Below are 23,077 nucleotides of genomic sequence, written 5' to 3'. Positions count from 1 at the left end.
GGATTCCACACCTATCCCAACCCAGCCCGGCTCAAGCAATCATACACATCGCCTTTCTTTCCCATCCGGCGAAGTCCGAGTATCAGACGTACTGGAGTTCTCCGAAAGACAAGATGAACGGCGAGAAAGGGCAGGGCTGAAACTTCCTTCCCCTCAAAAACGGCGGGATACAAAGGTGTTCAAACACCTGATACACCTCTCTCTCTATCTCTCTCTCTTTTGGTTCAGTCCTGCACGACATCCCGCATATTCTAGCTTGTCATGTTATATGTGTGAAAACTTGACCCGAGCTGTAAGAATCCTACCTGGTTTCTTACGTGACTGGGATGTTTCTCCTTTGGGGGAATACATAGATGAGTAACCGTGCATTTTATTTTGTTCTATTTTAATATTGTTGAGGCTCCAGCCAGCTGGCTGGGGTTGGTGGTGCAGTTTGCTATATGGAGATGGTTTATCATACCTGGTAGCTGAACCGGTTATAAGACACAATTGTGAAGCTATGCGGCCTATGCTCGGTCAAATGATTCCACAGGGCTTTGAGCTACAATGCTCTTGTGCGGGTTGAAGCCGTCTTGGGCGTGGATAGCCATCCTCTATGACTTGGTTGGGGACCAGAGACAAATATATATACATTAAAACGGTGTAATAAGTAGGAATATCTACCGATGAATACCGCAGGTTGGTATTCCTAAGTTTATGATAGTATTATAACTCATTCCCACTATGAAATTCGCTTTCCCAGGTTAACTGATATTAATCTAGAGTGACATGAGGTATAAAAACGTCCCGCAACAGCCAAATCAATTTCGCTAGCCAATGGAGATTATAAGGTAAGCCACAATGAACAATGACAGGATAGAAAACAAAAACGTAAGAGGGTTAAAAGTACACGGGAATGCATTGGCCATGTCTCGAAATAGTTTGTCTCCTGGCTGGGCTAGTATGAGCTTTCGGCCTACAGGTAATCCGAGGCACGAGCTCGGGCAGATGAAGACTCGGGGAGTGCATCTCGGCTTCGGTACCTGCCACGGCCGCGCGGAGGTGGAGATCGAGACATCGATGCCGACCTCAACCTTGACCTGGATCGTGACCTCGAAACAGGCCGGGTTCTTTGACTTGCTCGACCGCGTCGCGGAGATGGCGACCGAGAGACAGAGTAGCTACGGCCTCGAGCTGTGCCACGTCTGGGAGGTGTGGGTGAACGCGAAAAGCTGCGCCCCCTCGCCTTAGTGGTTCGACGGGGATGGGGTGAAGGGGATCGTGAGATAGAGCGTGACTCGCTTCTTGCGCCCCGGCGATACCGTGGAGTAATGGAGCGAGAAGGTGAGCGCGAGTAAGAGCGTCTAGTGCGAGTACGGATGCGGGGAGGTGGTGATGCAGATGCAGATGGAGAGCGGGAGTACGAAGATGCACGCCTAGCTCGGCGTTGTCGAGGAGGGGTTGGTGATATTGACCTGGAGTAGCTCCTGCGGCGTCTCCGAGAAGGGCTTCTAGATCTGCTTGAGGGGGTGCGAGAGCGAGAAATGGAGTAAGACGCAGATCTCCCACGCACACTTCGCCGGCCTCGAGATGGAGACCGAGAGCGGGAGAGTGACCGGGAACGAGATGACCGGCTGCGTGAGCTGTAGCTGGAGTAAGAGCTGACAGACTCAGAGTCCGATTCAGGGGCTTGTATGGCCGGTACAGTTGGCTTGGGTATATTTTTAAGGTGCTCACGCATCTCTTCGGTGAGAACACCCATTCCAATACTGGTAAAGTAGTTGATGGAGAAACGGGTGTTGCGAGGGTTATCGGTCGGGAATATCCCTTCATAGCTGGGTAGAAGAATCGGGTCTCTCAATCGCTCCTGTAGCTTGGTCATTCCCAGCACCTCAGCAAGATCCTGGAAGAGAATCTTGATAAAGATACGGCTACTTGACGTTGTCTCTTCTTCGTTGAGATGCACGATAGATAAGACATGCCAGCCGATGGCATCAGAGCTAAGCATGTGGCTAAAAAACCGAGCAATGTTGCGTAGCCTGTTCGTCTCATACCTGTGGATAGTCTCGTAGTATGTAGCAAAGGCAGTTTCGAAAAGGTCAGCCCATAATCGGTTGATTTTGGCGAATCGCTCTCCGATCAAACCGTAGAACTTGGAATAGGTGCGCTCCTGAGAGCAGCACTCTATGATCATCGATGGCAACTCAGATTCTTTGCCAGTAGGAAGGTTTATTTTCATCAGTTTGTGACAGCATTCTTCAAAGTCAATGCTAGACATGATTGTTAGGTAAATGGTTCGTCGCAGGTTAACCAGGTCGGTGTTGCTTTGGTCTTTGATATCCATCTCTTTCTCTTCTTCATCCTCTTCCTCTTCAGAGCTTGCTTCTGAGTCGTCCTCTTCCTCGTCATCGCTTCCTTCTCCAAGAATCTCAGCCTTAAGCTTCTTGTATGCCTCTTCGTGCTCCTCCCACTGAGGATCGAATTTGAAAATATTCAGCCCGTCTTGAACATTGATCTCATCATCCAAACCAACCCGATGCGTGATTTGATCTTCTTCTTCAACAAGATCAAGCTCCTCCTTGATGGCAGGGTTGTCCTTGAATTTATCTTTTCTGACCTGAAACAGAACTTCAATCATGTATTGCACACGCTTGTCGATATCTGCTTCGTGTAGAATGTGCCTGAATTGGTCAAACACGGCCAAGGCAATCGGTCCGCTCATTTCCTCCAAATGTTGCCCAACTTCTCGTGTGAGCCCAACCGCAATCTCGACGCTGTCATCGGTAGGCTTATGAAGCAGCAAGAGCAATATCTGAGCAGCAACCATTTCATGTACTACCTGCTGGTTGCATAAGTGTGCAATAAACGTGGTTGAAGAGATACAAACAGCCTTGTCGTTGCGCTTGAAGGCCTTTCGAAACTGGACGACCAACCGATGTAAGAGAAGCTCTCCAACCTGGGGAAGTTTTGTGTTCACGATGGCAGCCATCGCAGCGTAAATCGGCGTAAACGGTAAACTGGCAGCCTGGGCTTTCATTATACTGCGGCAAAATAGGCCACGGCCACGGACCAGATTTTCACCAAATAGCTCGGGGACAATATGCTTGATGTTCGAAACATTGACTTTGTTGATCAACCCGTTTATCGACTTCTTCAGAGCCTCCCATGCCATCCGTTGATACTCCTTGCTCGACTTATCAGTTATCTGAGCTTGGAGAGCCCGCAGTCTTGCAGGAGGTATATATGTGCCTCCGGAACGCATGTTCAAAAGCTTTTCATATTCAGCCTTTGCAGCTGCTTGTTTCTCCTCCTCAGTTAGCGGTTTGGAGGCCGCAGGCCTTTGGGTTCGGCGAAACCGTTCTGCCAGCTCTTTTTCCCTCGCATCTGGCTCATACTGGCCATTCTCAGCATCATCTTGAGCCGGTGCACGACGGCGGCGGTCTGGCGACGGTGAACGCGAGGTTGGTGACCGCTTCCGAGGGACGGATGCGCGCGGAGAATATGAAACTCCTGGCGGCGGAGTTGGCAGGCGGACTGCCGACTGCATTGCCATCGTGTCTGCCATTGTAAGTAAAGAGTGACAAGCGCTGTGGTGAGCAAGAAGAGCTCGCTGGTTGAAAATTGTAGGTCCAACTCGAGTCAAAGATCGCGAAAGTTTTTTGAATAGATATTGGGCTCTAACTACGTCACGTGATGGTTTCGATTTTCGATACAGGGCAAAAGCTGGGCCTTCTTTTAAGGTGTTATCTGTTCGCAGCACCAGGATACTTTCTGATTAGGGCCAGGAAGTGAAAGAAGTGAAGAGAAGTAAAAAGAAGTACGGCTGAGTCCGTAGCCTACCTGATTACAGCCTCACTTTTACCTCTTGACCGTCACTGTCCCTCAGATATGGTAAAGTTGTTCCATATGCGGGCGTTGAAGGAAAGAGGAGCTACATGGCTAACCAATACCACAGCTAGGCCAACTGTTTGGCTTTGCCATGCTGCTCGTGGCAACCGCAGTGTTTCTCTACTATACGGCATGGACCTTGTTGATGGTCAGTTTATAACTTGAGCCCTACTTCCTCGGCTTGGACAGCTAATTGACTGTTGTTTCTCTAGCCATTCGTTGATCAGGGACACCCTCTCCATGATCTCTTTCCACCGCGAGTTTGGGCCATCCGCATCCCAGTGATACTGACAATCCTTGGATCCACGGTGGTTGGCACATTCCTCGGGCTCGTCATGATTCGAAGTAACCGGAAGAAGGCAGCAAAGGCCAAAGCTGCAGCGCTCAAGAAGAAAAGCTGAACGAACTATCAAGATTTATATGACAGGCGGTTGCACCATTTTGACCGCGCTATGCCGATGAAGATACAAGTCATCATCTTTCCTTGGATGGTTTCCTCGTCATTGCTATTCCCTTTTGCGACATCTTTGAAGCGGCAGAGCGTGCATAGATTTGTGTACGCATTCAATGATAAGGGGCGTTGCTCAGGGTTTTTTTTCTTGGTTTTCATAGTATTTATGGAGCTATTAAACTGCGGATAGGGAGGGTTAGAACATTTCCTAGTTCCAAAACATGTTAATACATAATCATGTATGGAGTATATTTATACGTTGGCCGTTAAGCTACCGTGTATATACACCCGGTTGTAGCTGTGACCAGGGGTGAATGACCAGCAGGATGACCGCCCAGCGTGCTATCTTCACAGTCACCCGTGGCACCGTCACCATCACCACTCGCCGTTCTACTTCGCGTGCTCTTCCCACCGCCGTCTCTTTCTCTTTCTCTTCCTTTATCTCCTCATCTTCCCCGTCTTCTGCTACCTCTTTCTCCTGTCTTTCATCTTCCCCTTTTTCTTCCGCCCGTTTCATCATCGACTGAACACGTGAGAGCCTCTATCACGTGTCTGATTAGTCATGCGTCAAGTGATGAGGCTGTTCCTGGAAGTTTGCCTTGTTTGCACTGTCTTTCTTCCCCCATCAGGCCTAGCGCCAGCCCACAAAAAGAAAATAAAGAGGGTCCCGCCCATGACCGCATCGGGAGCCGTGACTCTCACCCCGGCGGTTCTTATTTAGAGGAAACATCATCGACCTCAACCTCAACTTCTCCCCCTCATGCAGCTTTCTTCCTCCTCAACACCACAACCAACCAGAGAACCTACCAGCGACTGAGAAACGCCTCCATCCCACGATCTCCAGCTTGCAGCAAGGCTGGCCTATCGAGCTATCTGACCCTGAGTGCTGCCTGCGGCTCCCGGCAAGGAGCTTGTTTGCCCCACTGCGATACCTATCTTCAGCTCCCAGAGCTGCCTCGTTAACGCTGAGATCCTTTCCGCGGGTTTATCGCGGATCAAGTTATTGGTACTTGATATTGCTGTACGTACTTAACCGACGTTAAATCCCCGCATTTCAGCCCATCTGTACTCTATTCCGTCCTCCTTTTAAAGCTGACATTTTACAGTTGCCATATACACGCAAAGAATATATAAACCATATTTCAGCAATATCTGTGATACTCCCTTTGCCTAGGAGATAAAAAGGGCCGGGAGATCCTCACGGCGGCGTTGTTTGGGCATAGGGGTTGCTGGGAACCCTTACGGCGCTTAACACGTCACCTTGTATGCCGCAAGCGTCTAACAGCCGCCACCAGAGAAGCCAGTCACCAGCCCCTAGTAGCCCTCTCTCCCAACCACCACTGACATCCGCGAACGTGGCGAAAAAAAAGAAGTTAGCAAAGAGGTCGGACGATGCTGCTAGAGGCGACCATGATAGTACGACTAAAAGTGAAGCGAAGGCGATTTTTGATGAATCGTGAGTAAAATGTAGATTATATATATTGCTAATATCAAACGGTTAATGCTAATCTGATACTCGCAGGTGCGAACCTTCACCAATGAGCCAGTCACCTGTTCCCTCTATGCCGCCTATGAATCCGGCAGTCGGTCCTCCAAGCGCTATCGACTCACCGGCCTTTGGACCTTTGGACTCCTTCTCACCTTCTCCTGGTGAGCAAGATCTGGCCACGAGAACAGATTCGTGGGCACGAGCTATACCATTTGGGAAAAGCCCACCAAATGATCCCGCAGATGGAGTTGGATTTGCGGAATCCCCTCCAGCCTTCACTTTACCGTCTCGAGGAGACGCTTACCGTCAAGCTTCTCCCTCAACATCTCCTCCGCAGGCTCGACTTCGACCACCGGGTTTTGCAGATGCAACACCAGCTTCCACGCCGCCCAACAGCCTCCCTCGGGATAGGCAGCAACGTTATTCTATTAGCAGTCATCGTAGCAATAGGATGAGTTTTCCACCCCCACCTCACCTCCCACAGGCGCATTTCTATTCTGCACCTGACGTTGATATTCCTGGAGCGTCCCAATCAGGTGCCAAGCACCATCAGCAACCTGGGCATTCATTTTGTGCTGTTGAGCCCCTTCCCGGTTGCTCCTACAAGTCTGCCAAGACAGGAGGCAACGTGATCCTTGTCGGTCGAGACGGTGAGCTGGACGTTCTTGGAATCGAAAATTCACGAACGAAAATAATAGGATCTATTCAAGGACTGAATGGAAGAGTTATCGATGCTAAACTCTTAACATGGACCACTGGAGCTGATCCTTTTGCGTCGATACGGCCATTAATTGCTCTTACCATCCATGGGATAGTTCCAAAGGAAGAAAATGGCGCCTTACCGGCTTCCTCTACCGAACCAGAGCAGTTGGATTTCCTAACTGGCTCGTCTCCAAAGCAAACAACAAATGCAAGACCAGACATTCCCCTAGCGCAGACGAGAGTACAGATCTACTCTCTTAAGACTAGGGATCTTGTTTCAACCTTATTTGCTACTAAGCCAGTTCCATGTGTCGACACCTTTCCTGGAGTTGCTCCATACGTACCTCCACCTACAGCCAACCTCAGAATCCTTGCCAGCGGTAATTTGGTTATTGTGGCATCTGGTACAAGCGGCGAAGTTATGGTATTTGGTGTTGCCCGTCCTCCCTCGCAGCCTATTTACCAGTGTATTGGGAAAATGTGGACGAATGTACAGCCAAAGGAAACTCGAAGGTATTCTAGTTCTTCTGCCTCTACTGATACAGACGACCCACAGGCAGAGGCTTCTCGTACGGCTAAAGTTACGGATATACCTGTTCTTTCCGTCAGCGGGCGTTGGCTTGCTGTAATCAGCCCATCTCCAAACCGAGTTTCCCTTCAGGGTGCAGTTCCACCCCATATCACGCCTAGAAAAATTTATGGGGTTGATGCCCATACGCCTCCATCCCGGCCTTCTGTTACGTGTGGTGTAGACTCTGGCGAGGGTGAAAGCTTCCTGAACAAAGTTGCAAGAGGCGTGACCCAAGAAGTATTCAAAGGAGCACGATGGATTGGAGACCAGGGTCTTCAAACCTGGAACAATTATTGGAACAAGGATTCGCAGACTGGCAACTCTACCCCGTTACGCCGACCACAGTCCATGGACCAGCATAGCTTTGCAGCGGATATCTTACCTCCCACACACGCCCAAGAGACTCAAACTCCTCCATCGAATGAGCCTGACCTTGTCTCCATCTTTGATCTAAAGCCACTTGAAGATTTTCAAGATGGGAAATCCTCAAACCCACACCCAATAGCTACTTTCCAGCCTCCTCATGGATGCAGTTTCCTTTCGTTATCGCCAAATGGACTCATGCTACTCACCGCAAGCAAAAAGGGGGATATACAAAGCATCTGGGACTTGATGCAGATTCGTCATTGTCGATCCCGCGCTTTCCTTGCCGAAGATCCGTCTTCTACTGCCAAGTCCAACCCCCCTGCTACTCATGTTCGACAGGTCGCTCGGTATGCAAGACTGACCACATCAACTATACGAGATGTCATATGGACGGCACCTAACGGCGAGCATGTTGCCATTATAACCAAGAAGGGAACAACTCACGTCTATGAAGTTCCGCCTGCTGCATTCAGATGGCCGCCACTACGGCGGTCAACTGCTGTCGCACCTGCAACGAATGCCGAATCTTATATACGTGACGAAGGAACTGACGATGGCCCTCGCAATGCCTTCTCGAGTGCCATGAAGTTGGTAGGTGAAACTACACAGCCGTTCTTAGCGGCTATGCGTGGTCGAGCTCCTAGTGTCGGCGCAGCATTTGCTGTAACCAAGGGATTTGCAATTCCGTCCGCTGGTGGTAAAGTTGTGGCGGCAGGCTTAAGCAAATCAGTGGGTGCTGCTACAGAAACCATGAATAACCTCCGATACGTAGGTGAAAACAGGCTTCATCCATCCAATTTTGCGAAAGATAGCATAGGTGCAAAGGCCGTTTGGATTGGTGATGAGCATGGTGATGAATTATCTGTCGGCATCATGGATGGTGGATCGTTCAAAGTATACCAAGTCGGCAAAAGCTCCGCCCCGCCAAAGCACAGAAAGCGAACGCAACCATTTTTTGGAGGCAAGATACTAGAGGCACGCCTCCCTGCCGAAATGCAAAACCCCTATACCCACGAACAAACTATTATCCGAGGCCCTGACACCGTCACTGGTTCCTGGTATGGGCCTACACACCATCGCCCTGGAGGTAGTTCAAAGATCAAGTCACCACCTTTGGCCCAAGCTGAGATCGAGACACATGCTCCCTACCAACCGTTCCACACTGACCGCCGTGTAAGCCTGATGGTTTACTCATCGAGGCATAGCGGATCTTCCAATTCACAGCCGTGGGTATTTGGAAATACTATCCCGACCCATAAGATTCATTTACGCAATGCCTCTCAGAGCGACACTGAAGATCGGCCCGATTCCGAAGGTATAGCCAAGTCTCGCGAGATGGAGAACCTTATCAGCCTAGGAGGCGAACATGTCATAATAACCACACGTCGCAAACGCGGACGAGGTCAAAGTGGGGATGACGTTGTTGAGGATGGGTTTTTCGAAGATGATTGTGATGTCCTTGACTTCGCGAGGGATCGTGTCTAAGTAACACAAGCACGTTTCGAGCTTACACTTGGTCTAACATCCATCGAGGAGATGATCACACACTCATTCACACGCAACGACCTTCGAAGGGCGTCACTAGGTTCAACACCACAGCTAATATCTCTCGTTCTGTTTTGCCTGTTATTTCCCCAACCAGCACCCTCTGCCTGCATTACCTTGACATATTTTCTCTGCTTTCTTTGAATTGTGGAGACTGGAAACTCTGGAGTTGGAGGGCAATACTTCTATTTACATAATTTTATCTACTGACATGTCTACACAGCTTCATCTTGATTTCTACCTTTGGTACCTGATCATTTTCATTTTCATTTTTTTTGTTGGCCCTCTAACTAGAACATAAACCTCTATTTTTCCACCACAGTTTCATTGAGGCGGTCCCCTGTTCCAGCTTTATCCGGAGTTCTGATATATGTTTTGCCCACGTCCGCATATGAAATGAGTAGAGTATGCTATCGCGGATTTGCATACTTTACTTCTACTACATCTTCCCTATTATCCATGATCATATTTTTCGTTCACCTAGGAATCCCCTTTGTTGGTCTTTTTGTTTTGACTCGATTCTATTTGTTCATGATTCACTGCTTGGGTCTAGGGAGCTAATGAGGGCTTGTTAGATGGATGGTTCTAAGGCCAGGGGTTGATACACAGGTTACTATAAGCAAACTAGCTGACTATATAATAAACACAAATCAATCAAGATATATATATGTGCATATGTATGTATATGTATATATACATCATCCTCTTGTCCCTGTCTATTCTACCAATCTTGTAACTACTGCTCAAACCCCGCTTGTCTCGTCAGCCCACCAGCGCTGAAACTCCTCGATCCTAAATGCCCGCTCCCTCGCCATCTCCCGTCCAGTAACTGTTTTCATCATCCCTTCTAACTTCACCAACTTCTCGTTAAAATGCTCAATCGCATCGTCCAAGTCAGGCTCTTTGTCACCTTCCTTGCCGGCACTTTTAGATCTGGCTCCAAGAAAGGTGAAACACCGTGCTATTCCCACTGCGCCAATTGCGTCTAGACGGTCTGCATCCTGCACGATGGCGAGTTCGGGATACCCGCCTTCAGGACTGATCAGACGCTGAACGACACTCGGGTCTTTTATCTCGGTCGAGTAGGAGACGTTTGAAACTATGGTCTGAACCCTCTGCGCTATGCTTTGGTCTGCATGATGGGATATCAGGGTATCGTAAATGATGGTGTTGGGGTTAATCTTGTGCCGGTTAGTTTGTCTGTTGAAAGAGGTAGTTACATAGTTATTGCCAAGAGCAATGGTCCTTTCTCACCTTTGAGGCTCCATCCGCTGGTTTGGGAAGATATTTCCTATCAGCTATATCGTGCATCCAGGCTGCGAGAGTGACCACCGTTTCGTCATATGTAATGGATGGGTTGCGGGTCTTTTCTTTTTCGAGGATCGTGTGGGCGAGTCTGACGACGCGTGAGACATGACGGGCGTTGTGGGAGGGGTCGTGGCCAGCCATATGTTTGGCTACGAAAGCAGATATGCGCTCGATGAGCAGCGCGTTGCTTGACATCTTTTCAGTGATGGATTTATGTGTAGTAACGAGGGACAATGTGTATGGAAATCGAAGTTTTAGTTCTGAGCTCCAGGGCTGGCAAGTCTTTACAGAAGTTATTACTTTTTCTTTTTTGTTAGATACTTATATCTATTTTGGAGTTGGTGGATCAAGATCAGCATCCGACGACATGTGGTTGTCGATTATGATCGTTGTTGAGCCTCATCACTAGAAAATCCATCCAGGATCCAAGCCTTCCTTGGATTGCCAGAAGAAAGGTTGATAACTACAAGCTATTCATCTTCCCATAAGCAAGCTTTTCTACCAATCTCTGTTGCTTGATCAGCTCTTTCCGGCCATTTATTTACCTTGTCTACAAAGTACTCCGTTGGTTACTCTTGAGAAATTGTACGACGATGCCCTGCATATGGAACCAGCCAGGAAAGACAGCCCTAAAGGTGAAACTAGCATTTTCAGCCTCAAATACCAGCACCTGTTATCCCCATGGGCTTCTTCTAGACATACATATACAAGCTCTTCCTCGAGGGTCCGTCGTTGCTTAAGTATATATATACACGATATGCGGACTCAAGGAGAGTTCCCCCCCGTGAAAAGTGGAAAGTGATATTCACGTGATTGTCTTCACTTAGTCAGCTCTCGGCAGAGATATCCGTATCGGGTTAAGCGCGGGCTTGCCTCAAGTTTGAGTTTTGCTAGTAATAACGGAGTAAACTTTATTTACTTTCTCCAAACCTCAAGCGAACCTTCGCTCGCTTGTGTTATTCTGATTATTACGGAGAACTCCATATTAAAGGTGCCATTATTACTCCGTACTTATTCATATTATGACGGCGCTTCAGTGACTGCAAGGACGGGGTAGGGGCGTGAAAGAGGGTGGGTGTCAGGTCTCGGTTGCACGACATGTGGATGTGTGTTGTCAGGCAGCAGCGAGACGAGTTGCAGGCTCCATTGAGGGCATGGCATGGATGGCATGTTGATCATCGCGACGGACAGCAGGCTTTCCTGCTTCTGCGCGCTGGGCAGCCTGTCCACCATCCGCCCACCACAGCTCTCAGTGGCCTCCTGAGTGGACTCGAAACTCGGACACACTGCTGCTCCTCCACCCCATCCTGCCTCATGCGACCGAGCAAATAGTCAATGCGGTTCACCGTCCGCCGACCAATCTCCCTTTCACCAGGTAAGACACCGTCTCGCCAAGCTTCACACCCAGCCAGGGCATCAGTCGACGACGGTGTGATGCTGGACCAGCGCCGTCCGCCACTGATTGGCCTTGCCGGCCCTGCGCACCCCAGGCCCTTCGCATTATTGAAACTCTCCTCGGCAACCTCGTGTATCTGCTGATACGCGTATCTTACCAGGCGCCTGGTCCTGTTTCAGAGCTGGCGCCGCTCTCAGCCAATCGACGAGCTGCGCTACTGCCCCGCGGCTCCACTCATCGCCAGGGGCAGCTCGGTAATTACCAATATCGTATCGCGGCTGTTTGCTGTTTCTTTTTTTGGTGTCATTTTGCGATCTCGCCCTTAAAACTTGGGGATTTTCTCCTTTTCTCTCTCTCTTTCTTTCTCCTTTCTCCTTTCTCCTTTCTCTTCTTCTTCTTCTTCTTCTTTTATCCATCAGCCTGTCTACGTTCGCTTCTTCCGTCGTCCTTCGCTTTTCTCATATACTCTACTTTAATCTACATCCCATTCCTTCGAGCCAGCTCCAACTCTCGTTTCTTCAACCAAAAAGAATCCAGTCAAGATGAAGTTCTCCGTTGCTGCCGTCGCCGCTTTCGCTGCCTTCGCTGCTGCTGCCAACACCAGCTTGACCCCAGAGCAACAGTGTGCTTCTCAGTGTATGTACCAAACGATCTTCCCCGTTCGTTGTCCAACAAGAACAGCTCATCGAAGAAGGGCCAGTGATGTTGCGATCAACGAACAATACGTCCAAAAAAATATTGGCAGAGCTAACGCGACTTAGGCCCTGAGAAGGACATCTGCTGCAAGGCCATCTGCTTCAAGGTTCCTTGCCCATCCAACCAGGACGCTAAGGACACCACTAGCTGTGCTGCCAAATGCCCTACCGACCAGGGTCCTGTTGCCTACGCCAAATGCCAGCAGGGCTGCATCCAGTCTCACTTCTACACCCCCGGTGCCACTCCCACTGCTGCTCCAACTGGCTCCTCCAGCGGTGAGAGCACCGCTACCACTACCGGCTCCAGCCCATCCAACACCTCCGGATCTGAGACCTCGCACTCTGGCTCTTCCGGCTCCTCCCCATCTGCTACCCACTCCGGCTCTGGCTCTACCCCAACTCACTCCGGTGCTGCTGTCAGCAACGCTAAGGTCCAGCTCGGCTCTGCTGCCGGTGCCGTCGGTCTCCTCGTTGCTGCTTTCGCCCTCTAAGCGCGAGACTGACATGCCATACCTTCTCTCTTTCACACTTCTGCAGTCATGTCGCTGTATCATGTCAATAACCTAGTTCTGGGCCATGTTGTAACTCTTTAATTGATAGCGGGATGACTTTTGGAGTACAGATATTGANNNNTCCCCCCCCCCCTTTTTTAACGCGCCAGTATCATAACTTACCATACCCATACCAATACTATTATACCTAATGCCTCTTATTCCAGTTTCCATCTTCTCTTGTAGGGTCCTCGCCAGTGAGAGTATGATTATCAGTCGTCATCATCTGTTGCAGTATCGTCGAAATGGCATCAAGTTGACATCCTTCTTGAGGCTTATATAGATAACTAAATGCTTGCCTCTAGCTGAGCCGCGAAATGCAAGCTCGGCACCCTAACTTACTGTTCTGGCTCAGTCTTTGTCGACCGACTGCGCCTCACTGGGGGCCCGCGACGAAAATGAACGCGCGGATGGCTGAGCCTCTGTCTTTCATGCGCGGAAGAGTATCACCTTTATCACCAACCCTGACTTATTGCTTCTTCGTCTCTGGCGCTTCCCCCCTCCATATACGGCGTATCGCACAAGCGTACATGTCTGCATCGACCTCATCCTTGCCCGTCTACCAGGTCTAGAAACTGACTGGCTGCTTCGCCCTGCCAGAGACCACGGCTGATATTGCTTGGCCCCTCCCGATTGATCGACGTTGAGTGCGCGCATCGGCTGAAGATTATGCACCTCCGTCCCTCTCATGTTGTGTTCTCGGCACTCTGTTGATGTTGAGTTCGGTGGCTAGTTACCAGGGACCATGGCGGGGATAGCTCACGAACTAGCTATTTACGTCATTCTCTTGCGGTATAAATAGTTAGTTCAGATAACTCACGGATTAACCATCAATCTTTCGTTATTCAACGAACTAGCCCTGCACTGCGGCCAGAAAAGGAGAGCCTACCGTATATTAACCTGTCTCTACGAAGTACACGATACATACAGATACAGCCATAGGCGATAACTAGTCCGTTCCGGAAGCGTAAGGCAGCGCTGATAAATAGATTCACAAACGAGAAACGTCGCTAAGATTAGAGCGAAGGATGCGTTAAACCAAGCGATTTCGACACTTCTACCTTTCGCATCTCTTTCGACACGCAGGCCGTCGTCCATCGTCTTTCCCTCCCGTCGCTCTTGTCGCCCGTGGCCATCATGTCGGTCCAGGTCTTCCTTAACCGGCCGCACCCGTTCTTTACAAACCTCGACTACATCTCCGGCAAGGCTGTTTTGTCCCTCTCGACGGAAACCGCCATATCTTCCATCAATGTCAAGCTAGAGGGCGAGAGTCGGACTCGTTTGGCCGCGGCGAAGTATCCGCATAACGAACGATCGGACAAGAAGCGGACCGAGATTGAATTGCACAAGGTCAGAACAAATATAAAACATCTCAGATAAATAAGAGAGTTGATGCTAACGCGGGGGCCATGTTTCTTTTGATATAGGTGCTGTATAAGGTCGTCACTGTCTTTCCTGGGCCCGATATCCAAGATAATGTGTCACCTAATACATTCTATACCCTCTTGCCGGGGGTGTATGAATATCCTTTTCAGTTTAGGGTGTGTACGGTATTTTGGATATGATATATGAAATGCTGCTGTGAGGGCTGGCTCGCTGATCTGATGGTTGTGTAGTTCCCATTTAACAACGACTGTATCGATAACCCGCTACCCACCAATTTGAATATGGCTGGCATAAGGGTAGAGGTAGCCCGAGATACTAACCAGCATATTCGAAGGACTCTTCCTCCTTCATTGACCGGGTTTCCCGGTGAAGCGGAGATCAAATATTATATCAAGGCAACCGTCGTCAGGCCGCAGTTTTACAAGGAGAACTACAGAGGAGTGCGCCTTTCTCACCCTGACATTTGATTAACTAACACCACTGTTGGGGAAATTTTTACAATACTGATCTTTTATTCAGTTTGCGGATTACAAGTTCCTTCCCATAGAACCGCCGCGGAAGAAGGAGATTGATAAGGAATCATATGCCAGACGAGAACATCAGTTTAAGGCTAAAATACCACCGCAGTCGCCGCAGTCCCCACAGTCCCCGCAGGAGAAAAAAGGACTCTTCAAAGGGAGTACTGAAACCGAACTGTTGCCTCGTTTCTCTGTCGATGCACGCCTGCCTAGCCCCCCGATAATAACATGCAACGAACCACTACCACTCCGCATCCTGATAAAGAAGCTCAATGACAGTAACGAGATTGTTACTCTCCAGCTTCTTCAAATAGAACTGATATCCTACACCCATGTCCGTGCCCAGGATCTGACTCGCACCGAAAGCGGAAGCTGGGTCATTACCACTCGAAGTAACATTGGCTTGCCGCTAGGAAATAGCAATGACCGGGCAGGTAAAGAGTGGAAGCTAGATGCGGAAATGTGGAATCGCATCCATCTCCCTAGTTCCGTTCTTCCGTCCTTTGAGACATGCAATTTGTCAAGAACATATGAGCTGGAGATACGAGTTGGACTGGCCCATGGGCCAGTTGGGTTGAAGGTACTCCTCTTAATTTTTTATCCAATTTCATTTCACCACAGGTTATTTATTTATTTGTCTATTTATTTATTTTTTTCTATCTCACTAACCCCCTGGGCAACGAATAACTGAACACATACTGACCATTTACCATAGAAAGGTCTGATTGTCCTTCCTCTACGGATGGCTGTTCAGGTGTATTCCGGTATTGCACCGCCCCAAGCACTCCTAGACGCTATGAATGGACATCCATCGAAAGGGTCAATTCCAGCTCCGGTACAAAGCCCGGTCTTCGGATTTGGTCCTGGGCCGAGCCACATACAGCCTAGCCAGCCTATGGCAGGCCCTGGTCCTGGCCCCAGCCCGATCCCGATGAACCCGAATATACCACCTCCCCAGCCCCCACGTCCAAACCCGGCAAACCACCCCGTTTTAATGGAAAACTACGAAGAAGCACCCCCACCCAGCTACGAAGATGCGATGGCGGATGCTCTTGCGCCAGTAGATGGCCCGAGGCACGAGTATAACCCACTTGCCGCATCACAACGCTCTTCATCATGGACCTCAACTGATGCTCAATCTTCAGCGCCCCCAGGTAACCCTAGGAGTAACAGCTTCGGCCCCTCCGGTTCCGGTGGCTATGATATAGATTCAAAAAGTGACGAACGACTATTCCCCAGCGAAGCTGGATCACGCTCACCGACGTTCGAGTTCACGAGTATTCCACCTGTGACAGTCGAGAGAGATGTTAACCAGTCATCTCGTCCTTCCTCCACGACCGAAACTGATGGCCCAGAAAATAGCAGCCTGCCAATGCAGAAACAGATACGTGAGTTTCAACACTATCAGACCACAGGCCAACTGGACGGCGTATCCGAGTCACCAACCACATCAACAACAGATCTGCCTTTAATGACATCCTCATCAACAGTATCACTTCCAATAGACAGACCGCCTCAACCGTCGAGACGGATCACGCCAACCATGCCGAATCTAGGTATACCTCCTAGAAAACCTGTTCCTGCACCGAAGAAGATGAATTCTTTGCCTTGAATTACATACTCAGGATGATTTTCTTTCATGCGCTTCAACCAAGCGGTGGGCTGGTGGCTGGTTAATGGAGTTGTGGGGCTGGTATCTTGATTCGACTTCAAAATTATCACTGTTATCATGAGCGTGGGGCGTATTTCATTTCTATGATGGTACTAAAGGATGCAGGAGTTGACTCCATGATGGTTTCTATGTGGCCAACCGCTACCGTTATTAACTATCTGGGTTGGTACTAGGAAGAGCGGACAGAACTATGGCCCTCTACCTTCCATAGGGAAACTAATGGAGATATATATATCTACTGAATGATCGAATTGATATCATAGATTACGTCGTTTTCTTCAGCTCCTACCTCCACTGAACCATTCACGGTCTAGACTGTCACTCTTTGATAAACAGCCCCTAAGTAACTTAGCCTGACCAGCAAATGGCCTTGGGGCTTGCTATGGAGTTTGGAGTTGCAAGCGAGTTAATTAACTACGCCAAGCTCCCGCGTCACTTCAAACCTTAAACTAACTAACGTTGCTGAAGCTCCTCGACTTTTCCACTACGAGCTTCTCCTCCCTCTTCTCCTCCCTCTCCCTCTACTGTTCTTGACGGATTCAGCCTTTTATTCAAGAGGAGAAGATACATCCTTCATTGTTACGTGAAACGAGGGGAGAATTCCTGGCGTGGCCGTTGTCGTCACTGCCACAGATGCGAACTTGCCTCAGTCGAAGAGGCGCGCGAGACCGCTGCAGACTGACCGTTGAACCATTAACCAGCGACATTGATACATTACACGGCAGTAACAATGCGCCTTCATCTCATCGTTCATCGGCATGAGTTGCCCGTCACGCGCCTTCTATGGAGTACGCCCGTAACGCAAAGTCCCAGCTTGTCGCTATCCCGCCAACCGTCTGCCCTGTCATCATTCACCAGCTCCGGCCCTGCCTCCATACGTACGCTGAGCGCGAGTGGAAGTTTCAATACTGCGTATACTACAGCCTGTGCCCCAGCTGCTGCAGGCGGAGATTCCAATTATATCATCTCTCAGTTGCTGGCAGATGTTAATGAGGTGGTACCGCTGGGAGCGCCAACGAGCACTGGGGATGCGGAAGATGATGATGGCGGGCAGTGGCATTTACATGACTATGTTGTGGAGGTAATGGGCTCCGAATGCTTGCATTTCATGCGTGTTGACACGCTGCTTAGAGAGGGTGATGAAGTTGTGTAAGTGTTGGCCTGAAAGCCTACTATTTTACCTTATGCTAACATTTCTGTTTTAGGATTCGTCCTCTAGATCATGAAGATATATCAGCCAGAGTAGCAACTGGAAGACGACAGGTGACCGATGACGGGACATATCTAATTGATGGCGTTCCCTGGGGGAAATCACGCCTGGAGCTAAAACGGACAACCGTGTCTCGACCTTCTATAACAATACCCCCCAGGAATAAGAGACGGCGACTTGAAGGCCCAGACCGGGGTCTCGGTGAAGTGACAGACCCTTCTTCTCTTCTCAATGAACCGACTGTAGTCATTGAAGACGTTAATCATCGAAAAAATGACGCCCAGAAGTCGGAGAAAGAACCTGCTATGGCGCAAGATAATGCGGTCATTGAGGAGACGCAGGAATCGAATGCTGTAGTTGAAGGAGACGAAGAAGACCCAACTTCTGCCACTGGTGGTGTACCTGTCCCTTCGCAGACAGCTGCGGTAGAGGAGAGCGTATTAACCACTCCTCCCACCGTTAAACGACATAAAACAACACATGTCGCTTCGGAGGGAGCTCGGTTACCGGACCACGAAGAAGAAAATCAATCGGAAGATTCATCAAGCAAATATTCATCGGAAGACGAGACTTTGAGCTCTAGTGAGGATGAGTCTAGTGATGACAGTTCAGATTCAGGTTCGGAGTCAGACTCTGATTCCAGCTCTGAATCGGAATCCGATTCTAATTCGGATTCAAGCTCGGACACAACTTCTAGCTCTAGTTCGTCAAGTAGCTCGAGCTCCGATTCAGACTCGGATTCATCTTCTGGTCTTAGTTCTGTCCCAAAATTGCCCACTTCTAAAAAGAAAGGCACACTACCCAAATCGGAATCTTCCAAGCAGAAGAATAATGTTGCGAAAGGAAAAGTCAACCCCCCGGGTCATGGCACTTTACGCACGAAACATGGCAATTTGAGAACAAAGTGGCGTAGAAGATTGATCCGGCTGAAGATTGCTGGTATCCTGGATAAAGATGCTAATTTCGAAGACATGCGAGCCTGGGAGAACGGACAAGGAGGCTCTGAGGCTGTAAATGCTTTGCTTGAGGCTAAAGAACAATCAGAATTCGAAAGAAAGAGAGAGCAGCTACTACGTGATATAGATGAGGGTGGAATTGAAGTACCGTCCCCCTCAGAGAAGAGAAGGAAACATAAGGAGACCCCATCATCTGTCGAGGTAGACTGTCTTGCAACCTCTACACCAGCCAAGGATAAAGCTTCTCCTGTTCCGGATGGCCCGGTTTCCGTTCCCGCAAGGCAGTCGAAGTTAGATATTGACAGCACGCGGCGTCTTTTATTTGGATCTTTAGGCGTTAAGACACCAAAAACGAAGGAAGACGAAGAGAAAACCCGGGCTAAACTTGCACAGAAGAGTAGCCTAACCCCAAAAGCTACACCAAAGGAGCCTGAGTGTGTTACATTTGAGACTTCAGAAGAAGTACTCCAGCCAATTCAGAATTGGCAAGCCAAGATTACACTCAAGGCCACCGAATGCTTTTATGATGGCGTTAAATTATCTACACCTCCATTCCCCTTCGTGCAGAGATGGGATTCCAACGCCCAAGCTGTCATTCAGGAGCTACGCGCAAGCCAGGCTCCCCAAAGCAAGAAAAAGAAAAAGAACAAACGGAAACGGCAATCCCAATCCAACGGTGAGAACGAGAAGGAATACCCGGATGAACCCGGCCAGAACGAGAACCATTCAAACGAAGATATTACACTTGACTACGGGGATGAGACCGGTGGCCTAAGCATGGATGTATCCCTCGTTGCAGAGACACAACCAAAGGCGAAGTCTCAGAGTGATAAGAGAACGTCCAGCCCCGAAAATCAAGGCCTCATGGAGTGTAGAGCTGGAGACCTGCCTCCTCTACCTAAAGATATGTCAACACTGCCCAATGCGGATAAAACCAATCTATTGCCAGGTGCGATTTTTGCATTTAAACAGCTAGACGTTTCCAAGGCTACGAATTGGCAGCCCCAAGTGTCTTCCTACCGCACTGCAATTGTGGAAAACGTGAACTCTGCCAACACAATCACTTTCCGTCTTGCCCAACGCGATCGAGATGTAGTAGAAAGTGATGATGCCGATGAAGGTCAACCACGAAGTTATACAAAGTTCGAAATGCCTGGTTTCGATGACGTCGAGGAAGAAGACGATGGGCTGCGGGAACTTGAGATCCAAAACCTCATTGATGCAAAACTCATCAGTGCTGCTCCTCGTGTATCTGCAAGTAAAATACAGGAGCAACTTGCAGATATAGAAGAGGAATTGGTGAGACTCCAAGAGGAGCAAGTGCTGGAGAATCTGGCAGGTGAATCGATAAATCTCGCCAGTGAGGTGTCGGAGACGCAAAATGTTCGCATGTTGGTGTAATGTTAAAACCCCTTGTGCCATGTAATATATTTACTTACTATTTTTATGCAGTACTGAGAATGCGCCAAACCTTAACTCTTCACAGCCAGAGGATATCCAAGTTTCTTCTCCTAGCCGCCGGGAAATATCACAGCTCATTAAAGATGCTGGATTTAGGTCTTCTGTGAATTCTGAGCTGGCTGTCCCTGACAGGGTAGAAGTCGTGGAAGACAGTTGTCCCAATTTGGAACATAAGCGGCAAGATGACAGCGAGGGAACTGTTTGCGATCAAAGTCCCAAGGACCAAACTGTTGTGCAAAGAAGCGTTGCGCTTCCTCGAGATGCCGAGAAACAAGATGCAGCAGGGCCGCGTGAAGATAGCCCAGTTGTTGAATCACCTAAATTCACTGGCTTTGATTATGACTCGCCTCCAAAGGGAGCAACAGAAGAAACCCCGGCGGAACCAGGACCACGTAAATCTCCAACTCCTCCCGTGAATTCAACGGTTCCAGAAACAGCAAAACCGTCACCTTTATCGGCTCTAGAGGATTGGATATCTGCGCAAGGCTCCACCCACGGTAGTGAGAAGGGAAAGAATCCAGAGCCGCCGAACAATCCGGATGAAACCGATGACGATGACGACAGTGGTGATAGCAACCCAAACTCACTCGTGCCCAATCCATTCTATGAAATAGACAATCTCTCTGAGAATGATCCAACCCCGTCATTGGAAGAACTGCTTGCAGAAGCTACTCCGTGCCCGCCAGTTTCATTAAAGCCACCGCCAGCTGCCCACAAGCCTGCTGGGCCGTCCTCACCTTTACCAACGGCCAATCCGTCCGTAAACACGCAGGACTCGGCTGCAAAATCAACTTCACCCCCATCACACGAAGACGAATTACTGTTGCAGGGTGGGCAGGATGCTGCAGAGAATAATGAGCCTTCTGCGTCCCAGATACCAGATGGTTCTATAGTAGTAGACTTGACATTGTCAAGTGATCCTGGGGCAGGTGGTGATGATGATTACGTCGATGAAGGTGATGATGGCTTTGAGGAAGATTCATCACTTTTCCATGGGCCTGGGTGGGTAACTAAACGGAAACCAAAGACAGCGGCGAAGCCAAAGGCTAAACCCAAGGGTAAGGGTAAAGCCCGAAGTTCAGCATCACAAGGGAGTCAAAGAGGTGGTCGACGGCCGAGATTAGTGATTAAAAGGAGTACTGTTTGATTTATGGAGCATTTGCATGTAACGGCAAAGGTATGGCGTAATGGAGGATGGGAGGTCATTTCACGTGTGTGTGTTCATGTTAATGATGACAACGTAATAGCAAATGCACAATATCTGAATCGTACTTTATCATCTTGGTGCCTTGTGAATAGTAAGAGCTATAGGTAAGTTATAACTACAGACTGAAAGACTAATTATTAATCTCGACTCTCGATAACTGTAAAGTGACAACGTCTCTCTACATGACAACCTTCCCAGGAAGATCAACAGTCAACACATCAGTTCCAGCTACCAATTCCTTTTTCCCGGGCATATTTCCCCTTCTCATGAGCTCAGCGCTCTTCGAGACGATAGGATCCATTCCCATAGTAGCAACTGCCACCACTGTGTCACCAGATGTGTAGAAAGCAGCAAACTTCGCATTCTCGGGCTCCCCTTTCATGACGATATCATCGTATCCGTTCACCGTGTTACCACAGTATCGGAGCTGAGCACCCAATGCCGACCAGAAAATTGGAATGAACGGCTTTGGCTTAATAGGGTGGCTGGACGTTGACGAGTGTGCGATTGTGCGCCCAACACTACGGCCGGAGTTCTGGGCCACGTTCCAATGTTCAATACGAACATGGAATTTACCATCCTGCCCTCCAGGGCCGTGATAAGGGTATGTGGCAATGTCTCCTATGGCGTAGACGTCCTTTAGGCCCTGGACGGCAAAGGACTCATCGGTCCTTAGAGAGCCATCTTTTTCAAGTTTCACAGCTGGGTTCTCTTTAATATATTCCGTTGCAGGAGCAACACCAACGCCGAGAATGACCAGATCAGCCGGTAATTCTGTTCCATCCTTCAAATGCACTGCGCCAACCTTGGAGGAATCTGCAGAACAAGGGGTAGCTTTCTCCACAGATGCAGACAAGTGAAATTTAACACCTGATTTCTCCAGATTACGTTGGAAAATGCGGCCGACTTCTGCTCCCATGACACGCTCTAGAGGTGCAGATTCCATCCCAACAATGGTAACCTTATTCTCTTTCGCCAATGCATTGCCTACTTCCATGCCGATGAAAGAGCTCCCGATGACGACAATGTTCTTACCCTTCTCTCCTACGGCAGCCAGGATGGCCTGGACATCCGTTACATATCGAAGAGTAAAAACGTTGCCCAACTCTTTAAACCCTGGAAGTGGCAGAACTCTAGGGGTTCCACCTGTGGCCAGAACAAGTTTGGTGTATGGGTATGACTTTCCAGACTTTGTGGCCACGGACTTCTTCTCGAAGTCGACAGCAGTCACCTCATCGGAGACTGCATTTACAGAGACGTTCGAATACCAATCCTTGGATCTGAGTTCTATCTTTGAAGGATCCGCTATCAATGCTTTGGAGAACTTGGTCCTGTCCAACGGGAGGTTAGGCTCTTTTGATATCATGGTGATGTTTCCACTATATCCAAGCTCCCTGAGGGACTCGATGGTACCGAATGCTCCGCTCCCGCTACAGAAGCCCAATGTTAGTGACATCTATACCATCCCCGAGAGAAATGTTGATGTATGCATACCCTCCCACTACAACGACGTTGTCATTCCCAGCAACTTTGCAGGTCTTTACCGGCTCTCTACCCCATGCTTTGAGGGATGCTTCATCCGTATGGACATAAAACGCCCCGTCCTTTTCAGAAATGTCATACTTGTTCAATGCGTTGGGTGCGGGAGCATCTTCCACATCTCCACTGTTCACATTGAAACAGGCTAAATACCTATCAGCGCAGCTTTCTTTTTTTTTTTTTTTTT

The 23,077-nt window shown here is 49.1% G+C and overlaps 7 protein-coding genes across 7 annotated transcripts; 4 read left to right on the top strand and 3 right to left on the bottom strand.

Moving 5' to 3' along the window:
• Positions 1-1,415: 1,415 nt before the first annotated feature.
• Positions 1,416-3,544, bottom strand: TRV_05307 (uncharacterized protein; the record flags this gene model as incomplete). Its single annotated transcript, XM_003020557.1, has 2 exons — positions 1,416-1,490; positions 1,553-3,544. The coding sequence occupies 2 exons, from the start codon at positions 3,542-3,544 to the stop codon at positions 1,416-1,418; spliced, it is 2,067 nt and encodes a 688-aa protein (XP_003020603.1).
• A 2,312-nt stretch (positions 3,545-5,856) lies between these two features.
• On the top strand, positions 5,857-8,931 carry TRV_05305 (uncharacterized protein; the record flags this gene model as incomplete). Its single annotated transcript, XM_003020556.1, has 1 exon — positions 5,857-8,931. The coding sequence occupies one exon, from the start codon at positions 5,857-5,859 to the stop codon at positions 8,929-8,931; it is 3,075 nt and encodes a 1,024-aa protein (XP_003020602.1).
• Positions 8,932-9,734: 803 nt separating this feature from the next.
• TRV_05304 (uncharacterized protein) lies at positions 9,735-10,494 on the bottom strand (the record flags this gene model as incomplete). Its single annotated transcript, XM_003020555.1, has 2 exons — positions 9,735-10,097; positions 10,246-10,494. 2 exons carry the CDS (start codon positions 10,492-10,494, stop codon positions 9,735-9,737), a joined length of 612 nt encoding a protein of 203 aa, XP_003020601.1.
• A 1,743-nt stretch (positions 10,495-12,237) lies between these two features.
• TRV_05302 (cell wall serine-threonine-rich galactomannoprotein Mp1) lies at positions 12,238-12,881 on the top strand (the record flags this gene model as incomplete). Its single annotated transcript, XM_003020554.1, has 2 exons — positions 12,238-12,331; positions 12,457-12,881. The coding sequence occupies 2 exons, from the start codon at positions 12,238-12,240 to the stop codon at positions 12,879-12,881; spliced, it is 519 nt and encodes a 172-aa protein (XP_003020600.1).
• A 1,727-nt stretch (positions 12,882-14,608) lies between these two features.
• TRV_05301 (arrestin (or S-antigen), N-terminal domain protein) lies at positions 14,609-16,457 on the top strand (the record flags this gene model as incomplete). The annotated part of the gene is made up of 3 exons (XM_003020553.1): positions 14,609-14,767; positions 14,847-15,425; positions 15,561-16,457. The coding sequence occupies 3 exons, from the start codon at positions 14,609-14,611 to the stop codon at positions 16,455-16,457; spliced, it is 1,635 nt and encodes a 544-aa protein (XP_003020599.1).
• Positions 16,458-17,490: 1,033 nt separating this feature from the next.
• TRV_05300 (uncharacterized protein) lies at positions 17,491-21,268 on the top strand (the record flags this gene model as incomplete). The annotated part of the gene is made up of 4 exons (XM_003020552.1): positions 17,491-17,666; positions 17,723-20,074; positions 20,136-21,146; positions 21,208-21,268. 4 exons carry the CDS (start codon positions 17,491-17,493, stop codon positions 21,266-21,268), a joined length of 3,600 nt encoding a protein of 1,199 aa, XP_003020598.1.
• Positions 21,269-21,529: 261 nt separating this feature from the next.
• Positions 21,530-22,973, bottom strand: TRV_05299 (pyridine nucleotide-disulfide oxidoreductase, putative; the record flags this gene model as incomplete). The annotated part of the gene is made up of 2 exons (XM_003020551.1): positions 21,530-22,781; positions 22,846-22,973. Coding segments are annotated over 2 exons (1,380 nt in total), but the record flags the coding sequence as incomplete, so codon positions are not given.
• Positions 22,974-23,077: the final 104 nt, after the last annotated feature.

The sequence above is a fragment of the Trichophyton verrucosum genome, assembly GCF_000151505.1.
Source record: "Trichophyton verrucosum HKI 0517 chromosome Unknown contig00400_1.f1.exp, whole genome shotgun sequence".
In the NCBI taxonomy this organism is placed as follows: Eukaryota; Fungi; Ascomycota; class Eurotiomycetes; order Onygenales; family Arthrodermataceae; genus Trichophyton; species Trichophyton verrucosum.
This window is presented reverse-complemented; position numbering and strand designations above follow the sequence as displayed.